This window comes from Aspergillus stella-maris (assembly GCF_047715825.1).
Source record: "Aspergillus stella-maris strain CBS 113639 unplaced genomic scaffold BDV14scaffold_14, whole genome shotgun sequence".
NCBI lineage: Eukaryota > Fungi > Ascomycota > Eurotiomycetes > Eurotiales > Aspergillaceae > Aspergillus > Aspergillus stella-maris.
In genome coordinates this window covers 1-14,503 of record NW_027396808.1, presented here as the reverse complement: position 1 = coordinate 14,503, position 14,503 = coordinate 1, and the positions used below count along the sequence as shown (strand labels likewise).

General features: G+C 51.4%; 3 protein-coding genes across 3 annotated transcripts; 2 read left to right on the top strand and 1 right to left on the bottom strand.

The window, feature by feature from the left end:
* Positions 1 to 792: 792 nt before the first annotated feature.
* BDV14DRAFT_28969 (NCBP1 family protein) lies at positions 793 to 4,171 on the top strand. The gene is made up of 7 exons (XM_073776458.1): positions 793 to 981; positions 1,062 to 1,153; positions 1,222 to 1,328; positions 1,397 to 1,664; positions 1,721 to 2,613; positions 2,669 to 2,850; positions 2,910 to 4,171. The coding sequence occupies exons 1-7, from the start codon at positions 918 to 920 to the stop codon at positions 3,794 to 3,796; spliced, it is 2,493 nt and encodes an 830-aa protein (XP_073630212.1). The 5' UTR covers positions 793 to 917; the 3' UTR covers positions 3,797 to 4,171.
* Positions 4,172 to 4,403: 232 nt separating this feature from the next.
* BDV14DRAFT_28964 (sterol desaturase family protein) lies at positions 4,404 to 5,758 on the bottom strand. Its single transcript, XM_073776457.1, has 2 exons — positions 5,408 to 5,758; positions 4,404 to 5,336 (listed from the first exon to the last, which is right to left on the bottom strand). Exons 1-2 carry the CDS (start codon positions 5,674 to 5,676, stop codon positions 4,547 to 4,549), a joined length of 1,059 nt encoding a protein of 352 aa, XP_073630211.1. The 5' UTR covers positions 5,677 to 5,758; the 3' UTR covers positions 4,404 to 4,546.
* A 256-nt stretch (positions 5,759 to 6,014) lies between these two features.
* Positions 6,015 to 9,101, top strand: rcoA (putative transcriptional repressor TupA/RocA). The gene is made up of 8 exons (XM_073776454.1): positions 6,015 to 6,447; positions 6,512 to 6,593; positions 6,669 to 7,000; positions 7,065 to 7,591; positions 7,666 to 8,130; positions 8,205 to 8,337; positions 8,391 to 8,466; positions 8,553 to 9,101. Exons 1-8 carry the CDS (start codon positions 6,327 to 6,329, stop codon positions 8,575 to 8,577), a joined length of 1,761 nt encoding a protein of 586 aa, XP_073630210.1. The 5' UTR covers positions 6,015 to 6,326; the 3' UTR covers positions 8,578 to 9,101.
* Positions 9,102 to 14,503: the final 5,402 nt, after the last annotated feature.

Here is a 14,503-nt window from a genome sequence, read left to right as displayed (position 1 = left end):
TGACGATGGAAAAGTTCTTATATGGCACGATGAACCTGAGGTTCACATGAATGGGGCGGTCAGATTGGTACGATGTCATAGTCTGGAGTTATTGAGGTGTCTGAGACAGCTCTTGGGAGGAAAAAGTGATACCCTTGCTGCGTGAGTCTGTCTGGCTTTCAAGATGGAAGTTTTGCGCAGCTTCACTTCTCGGCTAGAATGCCATGGATACAGATTGCCGCTGGTTTCGTGGAGGGCGGAGAGAAGAAATGAATACCTACACCCGGGTTTGATATCATGATGATTTTCTTTTTCTTTTTTTGTTTGGATGCACATGAAATGTGTACTTGTGACCGTGCTTTGAATATATTGTCGAAGGTCTAAGCCCCCGACTTACAGCTTTAGAAATTCCCTTTACCGTTCTCCACGCGCATATGTGCATAGTTCTGTCGCTTACATGGCTTGTTTACCATCCATCGCTTTACGCAAATCAAGCATCCTTCACTCGACCCCATGCCGGTCTTCGTAATTCGAATGTTCTGGGGCCAAGCACTCGGGCGTCCAGTAGCGTATGAACTGGGCTTTCAATTGAACAAGCTTAAGAGATCCATATCCATCGGAAAAAACATGCGTAAGATCAGATAAAGCCGCAATTGGAGATTATCAGATACTAGACCCAGTATAGAGTAGATCGATACTCGATGGCCATAGTTTGCCTGGACATTGGACCGCACCAGCGTGGTTAGCTAATCCACGGCGCGGATAATCCCGGCCCCCGAGCTCCCCGGTGTTTTTGACGTACGCGACCAAAGCTTCGACGCCGATACTAGAGCTCCCTTTGTCGCTGGACTTTTCTGCCGAATTGGGTGGAAAACCTTCGTTCAATCGCCCCGCAAGAAACTCTCGCGAGATAAGCCGCTCCTGGAAGTGCAAGGATCATGGCTGATTACGAACGCCGAAACCACGGCCCCAGGGGTGGTGGGCGCAAACGCCGTTATAGAGGTGAGGAGCTGGGAACGCGGCTTATCCTTTTATTTTTGTGTTCAAGGACGTCTCGCTGACTTTTCACTGGCATACGGTAGAGGATGATGATTATGATCGCCGTCAGCGACGCAGATATGAGGAGCCTTTGGTTGTCAAGGTTCGACGGCAGTTACTTACCCTTGCTGAATCGGTACGCTTGTGATGTGATCTGCGCTTCGGCTGTGGCCGTTATGGACGCTGCTTACACTGTGCTTGTAGGCTGCCCGGAGGGTGGAGGATGATGCGTTGAACATTGCGAAGAGCGTGGCTGAGAATTGCGAGGATGAAGAGCTACGGGATAACTTTGTTGAGATATCACTTGATCTGTACGCTGCTCGACGAGATTTGCCGAATTGTCCTCTGACATACATATGCTAACGATATCGTCTAACAGTGTCCTCGAGCAGCCGCTGAAAATCCCCTTTCTCGCAACGACCGTCCTTGTTGCCAACACGCTCAAGTCCGAGCTCGCAGCTGAGGTGCTCAAGCGTACCGCTGAACGCTTCCAAACCCATGTCAATGCCGGCGCTTGGCGCGAAGTCAAGCTTCTCCTTCGCTTCCTTGGTTGTCTACAATGTCTATTTGAGGGGGATGGCGTTTTTGCAATCTTGGAGGAGCTGTTCTCCCGCGCGGTTGACCTCCAGACGGCTTCTTCCGAAGACGTAAGTGACTTTACCATTTGTTTTGCGAGCAAGCTGACAGACTATCCTCTCGCTAGTTGATTGGATTGGAGCTTGTGAAGATTATTCTCTACACAATTCCGTACGTCATGGCCTCTCCGGCCAAGGGTTTCGAAAGCCAGGCCCTCGGGCTTCTGGAGAAAACCGACATCATCGCATCTACGCCGCATACTCTTGTCGACCTAGTGAACCCTTTCGGGCCTGACACTCAGAAATCGACCACTGTCCCTAGTATTATCAGTCTACTTCAAACCCAACTACAAGCCGAGTCTAGTCGAAGTTGGGAACTGACGTGCCTCCCCCGGCCCTGGCGCAACGTTAGCGAGGGTGATGAGGAGCCCAAGCGTCTTGAAGATGGCCCCAAGCATGCCCTTCCCGAGATTACTATACCCAACCCGGTGCGTAATGGATCTAGGGCAATCTTTCCCGAGGTCTATCTGTCTGTGTATGGCGACCAGGATATTGAGACGGTCCCACCAACGTCAGATATCACTTCCTCGCTGATTCGGGATGCGTTAATGGACACAATTAACATCATGGACTTCAACCGCATCGCGACAGCGAAGTTTCTGATCGATCTGGACTGCTATTTTACACCGAGCATCTTTGTGAAGCGTGCAACCCCATTCGATAGACTGCGTGATCTTCCCAGTGATCGCCCGACATGGAAACCGGAGGATGTGGCCGTGGATGCTGTTTTCTCTCAACTGTTCCAACTACCTTCGCCGGAGCACAAGCTCGTCTACTATCACTCCGTCCTCACAGAATGCTGCAAGATTGCGCCGGCAGCAATCGCGCCAAGCTTGGGTCGTGCAATCCGCTTCCTGTACCGTGGCCTTGATTCGATTGATCTTGATCTGAGCCATCGATTTTTGGATTGGTTTGCGCACCATTTGAGCAATTTTGGATTTACTTGGAAGTGGAGTGAATGGTCAGTGTTGATTTGCACCATATACGTACCACAGCATTGCTAACTGTGAAATTAGGGTCGAGGATTTGGAACTGCCGGCTATCCATCCTCGAATGGCATTTATCCATGGCGCGCTGGACAAAGAGATTCGTTTAAGTTTCGCTCAACGTATTCGCGGAACTCTCCCGGACCCGTATCAAGACCTCATCACTGAAGGGAAGGAGAAGGATACGCCCGACTTCAAATACATGTCCGACAGTATGTTGGCCTGCCAAAATCCCGCAAATTATGACTAGTGACTAAAAATTGTCATTTAGCAACGCCATACGCAAACGAAGGCCAACAGATCATGCAGCTCATTCGCAAGAAAGGATCTGATGATGAGATCCAGCCCTTTATAACTGCGATAGAAGCGCAAGCAACAGGGCTGGGAGTCGAAACCCCTCTATTGCCTTCGACCGACGCCATCGTCACCGCGATCTGCTTCGTCGGCTCGAAGTCCCTCTCACACGTCCTCTCCTGCATCGAGCGAAACAAGGAACGCCTCCTTGCGATTGGGCTCAAATTGCCTGTTGCGCGTCGCCAGATCACCAATTCTGTGATGGAGTACTGGGCTGACCAGCCTGGCATCGGTATCAACATCATCGATAAGCTTCTGAACTACACAATCATCACGCCTCTCTCTGTCATTGAGTGGGCCCTCGTCGACCAGCTAGATGCAGGCAACATCCTTGCAAAGTCCCATGTCTTCGAAATGATTTCCGCCACAGTCGGCAAGGTCACAAACCGCCTCCGTCAGATTGTCGCAGCACGCACCCAGCCAGGCCTCTACGAGCCACAACTCAGCGTCCTCGACGAAACCCTCACTCGCGAAAAGAAGGATATGCACGCCCTCTTCCAAGTTATCGAGGACTCTGTCGTTTCCGTCGCAGGCGGCAGCAACGATCAGCTCATGGAACGCGGCGACGGCAGCGGCGATCTCCCCGAGGACGAAATCATCCGGCAGTGGGGGAAGCGCTGGCTACGTGTCTTCCGGCGCAAGGCGGCTGTCGAGGAAGACTATATCAATGATGCTATGGCGAGTGCGACGCCCGTGGGCACAAATGCGCCCACGCCTCCTCCTGCTGAGGAGACGACTGCCCCTGCGGACGCGGCGGGCGATGGAGACTTGGATGTTGCTGATGCCGACGCCGATATCTCGTGATCTTGATCTGCTGCTTATTCGCGTGTTCTCGATGCCCGTCGCAGCGTTCTTCTGTCAGTTTGTCCGTTGGATATTGCTGATTTGTCTCGACTAATATACCTTGTACTTCTATTCTCGATTCGGCCAGATCAAGTATGTATAGCGGTCTTTATGTGTAGGTGTTATACATACAATATAGGCAAAATAAAATCACAATTTCAGAGTGATTTCGTCTCAAAAGTACGATATGTCGACAGTGAAACCTGATTCAGCCCAGAGGTGAAGTTCCTTTGTGGCAGAATAATTGTGTTCAGAGTTTGTCTATCCAAGATTGCAATGCTGCGTTCATTCAAGCTATGTACATTCAGAAACCTTGACGGTGGAAAAAGTCTATGTAACCGAGGACGCCCGCTTTGCGGTAATTTCAGAGGTGTTTGAAAACCCCCATACCCGCGCATCGAATAAAGGCGCCCTAGACGTATCATAGGGGCCTCGGTAATATAATTAATATAGATACTGGAATTAGTAGTGTTGTACAGGGTGACATTAAAGCGGGTAACTTGGCAGAATAAAAATGCGGGAAGAAAGGGTGAATATATGGGTAAGGAAAACGTCGACCTCGTGATTTCACTCCATCAGGGATGGTAGCTCATGCATCCTGTGTCAAGTTTTGTTCAGGAGCGTTGATACACCTCATACAGACGTAGCTGGGGGTTTCGCTTTTTGTTCAGTTGATCCCGACCCATCTGATCGCCGTGTGATCAGGCGGGTTTAAAGGTTTTTCTTGTTATCCTCCGAAGTGAGATACTTGCGGTCATCGTCTCCTTCAACGTTTTTGAGGATGGATTCCATCTCCTTAGTCTGTCGCTTCCACTCATCCTCACCCATCTTAGTCTCCCGGCGGAAAAGCTCTTCGTTTGGTTTTCGGTAGCTGCCGCCCATGCGGTCCCAAAGAGTGGTGAACTGGCCGTAGTTGTAGTTGAAATAGAGATGGTGCATTGTATGGCAGGCTGCCCCGTTGATAACAGGGCTGTTAGCAACGTATTCGCCGTCGTGGATCATGACTGTCCAGATGTTGATGAACCCAAAAAGGAGAACATAGGCCGCTTTCTGCAGAGGGAAGATGAAAGGGAAGACGTGGTAGGGAACACTCTGCGACCAGCCGTCAACGGGGTGGAAAGCGTGAGATGCGAAAGGACTCGGCATAATCCACTTGTGGTGAGGCTTGTGCAGAGTCTTGTATATAAGAGGGTGGTGCAAGCCACGGTGGATCCAGTAGATGAAGAAATCGGTGAAGGCGATGAACAGAGGGAACTGTAAGATGCTATAGTACGGGAATGGCTCTTCATCAAAAGTATCGTAGAGCTTTGCGTATCCGCGGACCTCGGCGACCAAGAAGGGAGCGGTTAACAGAGACATGAGTGGCATTGAGCGCATAGTTTGCGCGATCTCCATGGGGATCTGATTCTTGAGAAATTTCGGGTGCTTGACAGTGGTCTTGTCCCAGATGAACATATATGAAAGCGTGGCGGAGATAAAGTAGACAATAAAGCCAAAGATCCTATAGTGCAGACAATTAGCGAATGTTTGGGGTAACAAAGGGGTCTCGATGGGTGGCGAGCAGGAGCATACCAGACGATCAGGAAGAAACTTGAGAATTGGCGGTAAATGTTGTTCCGGGGCCAAGCACTAAGGTATGCATACTTGGAAGGCTCCAGGTAAAGCAAGCTGGTGGCAGGCTCGTAGACGAACGGCTTGGATGCGCCAAACAACGACAGGGTGGTGTTGGCAGCTGTCGGGAAGCCGGGAACAGAGACGGTGGACTCGAGGGACGCGGGGAGAAGGGCAGAATATAGGCGATCACCAATAAAGGTGTCCCAGATCTCGAGTGCAATATCCATGATGGCGAGGACGAGGGAGGGGAGGAATTGAGGTGTTGTCGAGGCTCGAGATAGGGAAGACTCAAGAGACAGGAGAGGGGAGTCGCGGCAAGGGGACGTTGAAAAAGGTACGGGGAACTAAATAAATTCAGCAGCCAATGAGGGGCCAGGGCCGCATCACACCAGGCGGAATCAGCGCTGCCGTCCTGCATCAAGCTATTTAGGTAATGCGCTTAGTCAGCTGCACAAATGAACCAGCCACAGCCAAGCCACAGTCCGTACTCAGTAGCACGACTAGACTAGTGAGTAATGACAGAAGGTTCAAGGTTACCGCTCGCTTCTGGCGGCAGGCCAAGAGACTAAAAGTAGCCGCCCGCCTTGAGACGATTGCATCTCCGAACGGGTCCCAATCCCAACGAACTCTACCTTACCATCCTTCCATCACCCCCTCCCTCAACCATTGTCGCTCGTCCCTGTCTGCCTTCTACCTCTTTCTGCATTCTCTCCTGCAGCTCTTGGCTCGAGTCTCCCTCGCTCCCGTCTCTCGTCCGTCGTCCGTCGTCGCGAGGTCCAAAGGGGTGCGCTGAATGCGGCAGCATTGACCATCTTCCTCCTCCTAACAAGTCTTCCCTCGTCTGGTCGGGCGCAGACCCTCACAACTCCCATACACCATGTACAACGCACATCGCGGGATGGTTCCCGCCCCGAATTCTCGTCTGAATGAGTTGATGGATCAGTTGCGCCAGGAATTCGAGAGCCAGTCTCGGAGCACCGGCGAGTTTGAACACCAACGTACGTCCACTTTTCTTTCTCGTTCGTCTCTTGCGACGAGCTCAACTGACGCAGCTTGCCGTAGTGACTGGACAGCTCCAAGAAATGGAGATGATTCGCCAGAAAGTTTATCAGCTTGAGCAGGCGCAGATGAAGATGAAACAAGAGTATGTATCCTTTGAAATTCGCTATCCGTTCCTTCTCGTTTTGGGCATGTAATTAACATGTACATTGCTCTTTAGTTATGAGACAGAGATCCATATGTTGCGACACGAACTCGAGACGCGCGGCGGCGGCCAACCCGTTGTCTCTCGAGTTGCCGGCCCTGCGCAGCATGGCGGTCCTTCTCAAGCTCCCCCGCCTGCCCTAGGCCACGGCCCCAGCAACCTTTTCGGTGGTATTATGGCCAATCAAGGAGGTAGTGGCCCCGGTCTTGCCCCTCCCCCTCCCCCTCCCCAGGATCAGCAGCCTCCCCAGCACAGCCTTCAACAGCCTGCCCCGGGGGCTCAGCCAGGAGCACCGCAGCCACCGCAGAGCTCTTTTGGGGGATATCAGCCTGGCGCTGCTGTGAACGGTATGTTGCAACTATATTGGAGACAGATAATCTGACATCTGACCCTTTTCTCAATGCAACACAGGCTACGGTCCTCCTCCGCCTACAGCGTCCCCTGGGCCCGGAAAACGTCCTCGCGTTCCCCCTGGCCCTGCCACCCCACAGCAGGCCCATCAATTAGCTTATCCTGATTCTCGCGTGTCGCCGCAGCTCGCGCGACCAACACCTCCAAGCCAAGCAGTCATTCGTGATCGTCCGGGAAACATGCTTGCCAACTGGAATCCCGACGACCTAGGCCCTCACCAGAAGAAAGAAGGTAATGATTGGTATGCAGTATTTAACCCTGATGTGCAACGGGTTCTCGACATCGAACTTGTTCATCACCTCGTTCACGACAGTGTTGTCTGTTGTGTGCGTTTCAGCCGCGATGGCAAGTACCTTGCGACTGGTTGCAACCGTTCTGCTCAAATCTTCGATGTGAACACTGGTCAGACTATTGCCACTCTCCAGGATGAGAGTGTCGACAAGAGCGGCGATCTTTATATTCGCAGCGTCTGCTTCAGCCCCGATGGCAAGATGCTAGCAACCGGCGCTGAGGATAAGCAGATTCGTGTGAGTTCTGAGTCAACGCGCTCCATGCTTTTGTTCTTGTCAGACCCCCAGCTTACTCCAATCGATCATTGCAGGTGTGGGATATTGCGGCCCGAAGTATTAAACACGTCTTCTCTGGCCATGAACAGGACATCTATTCTTTGGATTTTGCAACCAATGGCCGGTACATCGCCTCTGGCAGTGGAGATAAGACTGTACGCCTCTGGGATATCGTTGAAAACAAGCTTGTCTACACCCTTAGTATTGAGGATGGCGTTACCACTGTGGCTATGTCTCCCGATGGTCTCTATGTCGCCGCTGGTTCTTTGGACAAGACCGTGCGTGTGTGGGACACTACCACAGGATACCTTGTTGAACGACTCGAGAACCCGGACGGCCACAAAGACAGCGTCTATTCGGTCGCTTTCGCACCAAACGGCAAAGATCTCGTTAGTGGAAGTCTAGACAAGACCATCAAGCTCTGGGAGCTCCACTTGCCTCGTACCTACCAGGGCCCCAAAACAGGCGGCAAGTGCATGCGGACATTCGAAGGCCACAAGGTAAGATGCAATGCCTTTTGTTGTCACGAGCGACAATCCTTTTTGAGCCAACACTCGCTGACACTTGAAACTAGGACTTCGTGCTCAGCGTCTGCTTGACCCCAGATGGCCACTGGGTTATGAGTGGTTCCAAAGACCGAGGCGTCCAGTTCTGGGATCCAATCACTGGAAACGCTCAAATGATGCTTCAGGGACACAAGAACTCTGGTAAGTACATATAACTTGGCACAGAGATTTCACAGACTAACATGACCGAATAGTCATCTCAGTCGCTCCCAGCCCAACCGGCAATCTCTTCGCCACTGGAAGCGGTGACATGCGTGCGAAGATCTGGAGGTAAGCTTCATCTTTCATTATCTCGTCCTTTGAACAAGTTGAACACATCTCATAATCGTGATCTGACTGACTTTTACCCGCTGCAGGTACTCCTCGTACACCGGACGGTGATTATTGAATTTGGGAAAGCTTCGGCGTCAACGTGATCTCGATTTATCTTGTTCCTCCCTTTCTGCGTAACTATCTCACATTCTCACTATAACCAGTACGAGCCAGTACAAGTTTGACGAAAATGGCTTATATAAGGTCTTGTATTGCTTCTTTTCCCTTTATCTATTCTTCTCTTAGCTTGGCCTATTTGTACGTGTGGTCTTGAATGCAATATCAACAAAATGAAGGCATGGGAAAAGAGGAACCCTACAAAAAAAGAATGAGGTCTGTTTGTACGGTAATGAGGTTCTTTCTTTGCTGGTTCCTTTTCTAATTTAGGACTTTTGATTATGTTTGTGGTTTTGGTTAACTTGAGATAGCTGCATGCGCGCAATCGGCATGAGGGACTAAGGAATATGGTACAGCACCAGATCTGACCACTGTAGACAAGACCTCTCACCTCAGCGTAGAATCCTACCAGAAGCAAGTAATAGTAGAAGGGATGGGTCTACAGGGAACAAACAAGTCGGGGAACGTGCAAGTGAAACCAGCCATCGCAGCTCGCCTGGACTGTCTCGTTCAGGTGTGATGGGGTGCAGCTGGTGCAGGATCAATTGAGCACAGCCTTGCAAGGGCCCAGCATCCAGCATCAATCTTATGCTCCGGGCTTCACATCTCGTACCTTGGCGAGTATCGAGTGTCGTAACTGCAGTCTACGCACCATGTAAGCCGTGCTGTCACAAGTGGCAAGTCCGGCGCCGAGGGCGCCTGGTTTATGCATATAGCATGCATGAGATGAACTCTAGGGAAGTAATCCTGCATCTGTATCACTTCTATCAGTCGAGTCCTGATCTCTGCACACGCCAAGAGTGCAAATCGGACTGGGAGTTTGCGGGAGTGATCGCTGACCGGCAGGCGCCCTGCTGTGCATGGTGAAAAAGCAATAATGACATGGTAGCTAGATAAATGTCCCGGTGGGAATACATGCTCGTGGACTTGTGGCTCGAGACAGAGTTCGGGGTGCTGATTTGAATATTTACAATTGGGAGGATAGACGGTGATGACTGACTTCTCTTTCAGATCACGTCTGGGTCCAAGTCTCTTTGACAAGTTCCGTGGCGAAGCAGCCACGGCCTCTTCATTAGCGGCTAGGATGGTAGGCGCGATTATCAGATTGCCACTTAACAAGGCTACGCCCCTTTCCCTGTCGTCAAGACAAAAATCAGTGTGCGTACAGAATACTCACAAGCTGCAGCGTGACGACAGAACCAATAATAGCTTAGGCAGTTTATAGGCTAGCATAGGTGGTGTTGCTTGATTCACGAGGGTAAGAGCGCTGGCTGCCATCCCAAACAGTGCTAGAAAGCCGTGCCATGGTGATAATGTGTCGCAGCAGCTTGCTGCCTGTATATGCGGTATTCGACGCAACGCAACTGAACTAGAAAGAGTCCAAAGAACGGGAGTACCTTGTCTCTCAGGAGGCAAACGGATGGCCTGTGCGCCTGTCAGTTCTTTATATTTCCATATAATGCAGTTAGCAAGGGGTCAATCTGTTCTTATGTTGCTTTGAAACCCGTCGGGGGCCTGTCCTTCTGCCCGAAGGGCTCGTCGAGCCTTGCCGCATTCAAGTGATGTGCTCTCTACGGGGTAACCCGTACATAAACACCCCGTGTATTCGAGCGCAGCCCGTGAGACTCCTTGATCGAGTGAAACCAAACAAGCTCTGTCATTGGTTGTTGGAACCAAACATCTTCCTGTGAATTTTATTGTCGGGGTTCGTTGTTGACCAAGCTTAGGTAGCGGAAGGTCTAATTCGTAGCTGAGCTCGAGGCAGGTGGCGGCTATGTGACGACTGGGTCATGACGCTTAATGCTAATCCAAGAAATCAAAGGTTATTTTTTTGGGAACCCTTCCAGTCTTGTTGACCCTTGCAAGGTAGGTTCGGGATACATGCATGGCATCGCGCATATTCTGCAGCTGGAGGGCTCAGCCATTTCTCTGAGAGAAATCGCCCAGGATACAGGATGATCGCATGGTAATTTCAGATGACATGCCGATGCCGGGTGGAGCCTTTTTCTTGATCAGTTCGCGCTGGCGGAGGCCATGCCCCCGAGCATTTGAGCAGGGCTGCGGACTATTGGTCAATTCGATGTGATGAGATGAGGCGGCTGCATTGTCCCGGTTATTGATCACGCAGTTGACGAACCATTAGGTATTGAATTCTGATGTGGCTTATGAAAAGTCCAGCACTGTGATATGCAGTCGTAGCGACTAATTTCAAACTAGCGAATGCTCTGCATCAAGAATACTGCAATTGTTAACCGAGGAGTCAAAGACCGGCACTGGCCTCTAGAGACTGGGTGAGGTTCAACCCTAGTACTAATGGTTCTCGATGATTTGAGGTCGGCCATCAGATTTTATGGAAGAGGGTTCTCCAAGTTCACCGAACACAGCTGAGCATACACCCCACCCTATAGAAGTCTTAGATACACGTTCTATGTCGTTATTTCATCGTGATCATAGCATCGGGTATGTAGGTATAAATATATATGCGGCCAGATATTGCGTATAGTTCGCTTCCTGACTTCTGGGAAGGAAACCCCAAACCCGTGATGAACCTCAATGCCACTTTGTACAGCAGTAGGCGGCATCGCATGGTGACAAATTAATGCGATGCATTCATGCGCTCAGGCTCTAGGCCTTGAGCGCGTGTCGATCAGGTACCATTCGAAGACCATAGAAGGCGGTGATAGCTGCATCGTTCAAGATCTCCTAGCAAAACGAGAGTGTTTCGGTCTTTTAGGTTGTCACTTGTCAAAGGGTAGATGGCGCTAGCATCCTCGTAAACTTGAAACTGCAAATAGTACTTCGTACTGTGGACCATTTGTCATGGGACTTGAACAATAGCTCTGATCGCTAACGCCATTGCCATTATTGCTAGAATGCGAACCACGATCCCATGACATGACGATGGCAAGCAGGCAGGCTCTAGCCGCTCAGACATCGAGGGAAAGGGCCGGGCCGTTCCTCGGCGAAGAAGAAAACATCAGAGACTGTGAGTAAAGACACTGGACAGGGTCATCCGGAATAGGGGCTCCGATATTGATCCATATTTCATTATTGATATAGCCTTCAGTCTCTGGCTTTGAGATCCAAACACAGCCACGAGTCGTGCAACATGAGCATCACTATCTGTGGCACGGCCCCGAGTACAGCGGTACTATTGGGTTGTATGGCTTGAAGGGCTGAGGATTCCGACAATAATTCCCGTATTCTATAGTCCGAGATTCTGACATTGAGCTTGCATTGAGGAGTCCGTGCCCTGTCAGCGAGATAGTGTTACACGAGGAAAAGGAGAAGCAGAAGACACCCCCGTACTCCGTGTTTCGACAAGTGTACTGTCAATGTTCAGGTCAAGGATTGAGTACCGAGCGCGACACCTTGTGGGTGATGTTTCTTCATCTTGATACACGTCGGACTTCACCGTCAGCACTGGTGTTTTCTATTGGCGGCTATCTGATAGCGGTTCGGCTCTTGGGAATATCTGCTGTCTCCCCCATACTCGCTAGCCGCTTGGGACATCCACTTGGGCAAGCCGATCCAGATCTCCACTAAGAAGTACCCAATGAGCAATGATCAGACGCCAGGATCTGGACCAGATAATGTTACTGGTCCAGCCGTCTGCATCGGCATGCACACATCAACTCCGTCGGCCCTTGGCGGCTCACGTCGGGAACAGCGAGTCTTCATGAATCAAATTGCAGGAATATTAGTGGTGACGTGAGGCTGTGGAAAGGGGCAACGCGGCCTGAAGAGAGATGACGCCCTAGAGAATTGAGGTGTCAGATGGACCTTACGGAGCAATGCGTGGGGTTTCAGGCAAGCTCACGAGAACGACAGACGCCAAGGGAGGCTGTTATAGTTAGTACGTACTTACATCGTGTTGGGCAGGTTTGAAACGAGACGGCGAAAAACAAAACCTTGCAGAAAACATATGTTTTTTGGGCCCGAACTCTTGAATCTGGGAGACCCCAGGAAATCAGGAATTCTGGGTCGCCAGTCGCGGCAGCAGCGATGTAAAAAGAAAAGAAAGACGAACAGCGTGGGGGCCGGCAGATCGAATGAGCGTGCAGGAACCAAAGGAACTGCGCACTATTGGATCTCCCGTCGGTCCGCTCTGTAGCCTTGCCGAACTGGTACTCTGTGTCCGTACTTTCTGACATTACAGAGTATACAGAGTACGGATTAGGTAGGCACAGAGTAGTCGATACGTCTCAATTGTCACGGCTATGTCATCCTCATGAGCCAGCCAACGACAGCCCTTCCGGACGTCTTGGGCAGCCTGCAGCAGACGCAGCCACTCTGGACATTGCCGTCAGCTCCGGTGTTGCATTTAGAGGACGCAAAGTTCGAACATGCCAAACCCTGGCGTCAAGCCCACGGACCCCAATCATGTTTTTCTTTTTCGGATCTCAGATCTCGAGCTCACCCTAACTGTATCGAGCACAGTAAATACAGGTGTATGTATGGAGTGCGCCTGGTAGACGCGCCTTTTGGAGGGCACGATCGACAAGGAAAAATGGCGTCTGAAGTCTGGACAGCCTCCCTCCGAGCAGTCACCAGTCGTAGTCTACACCGGACCAGGTGATTATGACTGCCGATCCGCGAGTTAGCGTGGGCTTTCCATGAAACCGGACCCCCCCATCTCAACATTCAGGTGCCTGCGTAGGAAACGAGGGTATCCCAGTCACCAGGAACATGTCCATCTATTTTGGTGATTCGTCTGGCTGCGGATTGTTTGCAAGCGGGCGAGTGACGTCCCTTGTCTGCTCCGAACTGGGAGTCAGACTGCGAGGTAGGAAGTATAGTATCATAACAGCAATAGAAGATCAGTGCTTACAGCCGACCGAGCTCTGTCCGACAGTGGCGATCATCACCGCGAGAGTGAAGTCGACGAAAGCCCACGTTCTGGTGGTTCGATTGGTCTGTGTGCGTGCGATGGTCCACCGTCCACCCGCTCGGGTCAGATGATCTCATTACCATAATGATACGACTCAGACTGGCACTGTTACGCTGGCATGCCCAGTAGTTGCCTTCGTTTCCTCGATCTCTCGCCAAGTCGGTCTATGTTTGTCACTTGTTGACATTATTATATGATCAGCAGAGTATCCCAGATTCAGCCTACCAACGACTACAGAGTTTGTACCAAGGACAGAGGTACGGACCCCGATCGGAACGTCACAGCGCATGCCGCGATTGGACTCGAGGATCAGGACCAGGCAGGACCAGAGCTCCCAGTGGTCCGTGACGCCGTGGGCCGTCACCCAGGGGCCAGCCCAGACGCAATAATCGACGGGTCCGCTCCATCGCCCCATCGTGTTGGGCGGGTAAGAGAAAATCCTTATTCGGACGCTGGATTAAGGCACCGGGGGCCACTAATTTAGCGACTCCTCCGGACTATATCTTAGCTGCTTCTCGCTATACTCGGATTGGCATCACGTCTTGCCTCCTGTCGCCTGGCCTGTCAATCAACATGGATCATGGGGAACAAGGATCCTCCCTACGCAAGATGATGGTGGGGGAGCTGCAAAAAGAGAGCCAGAGGCTAACCAAAACGCTGGCCGATGGTTCTGTTCATGCTCTTTTTGGGTCCTTTTCGATTTTATTTCTTGTTCTCGCGCCCCTTCCTGTTCGACCGTGCGTACCCAAGTATGGAGTACAGTACGGTACGCCCAAGAGTGTTGGGACCAGCGGCAGAGGGTTATGTATCTACTCTCTTCACGCAGGAGGGTCCAATTCCACGGGATACATGCGAGCAATCTGACTGTCGAGCGCCCAGGGTGGGTGTTCCAGCTCTAGGACGAGAAAAGGAGGCGGCCTATAGCAGCCAGCGATATACCGTGAACAGGCTGGACCCCTGCCAGGCTGCTACTGGATCCCCCCCCCC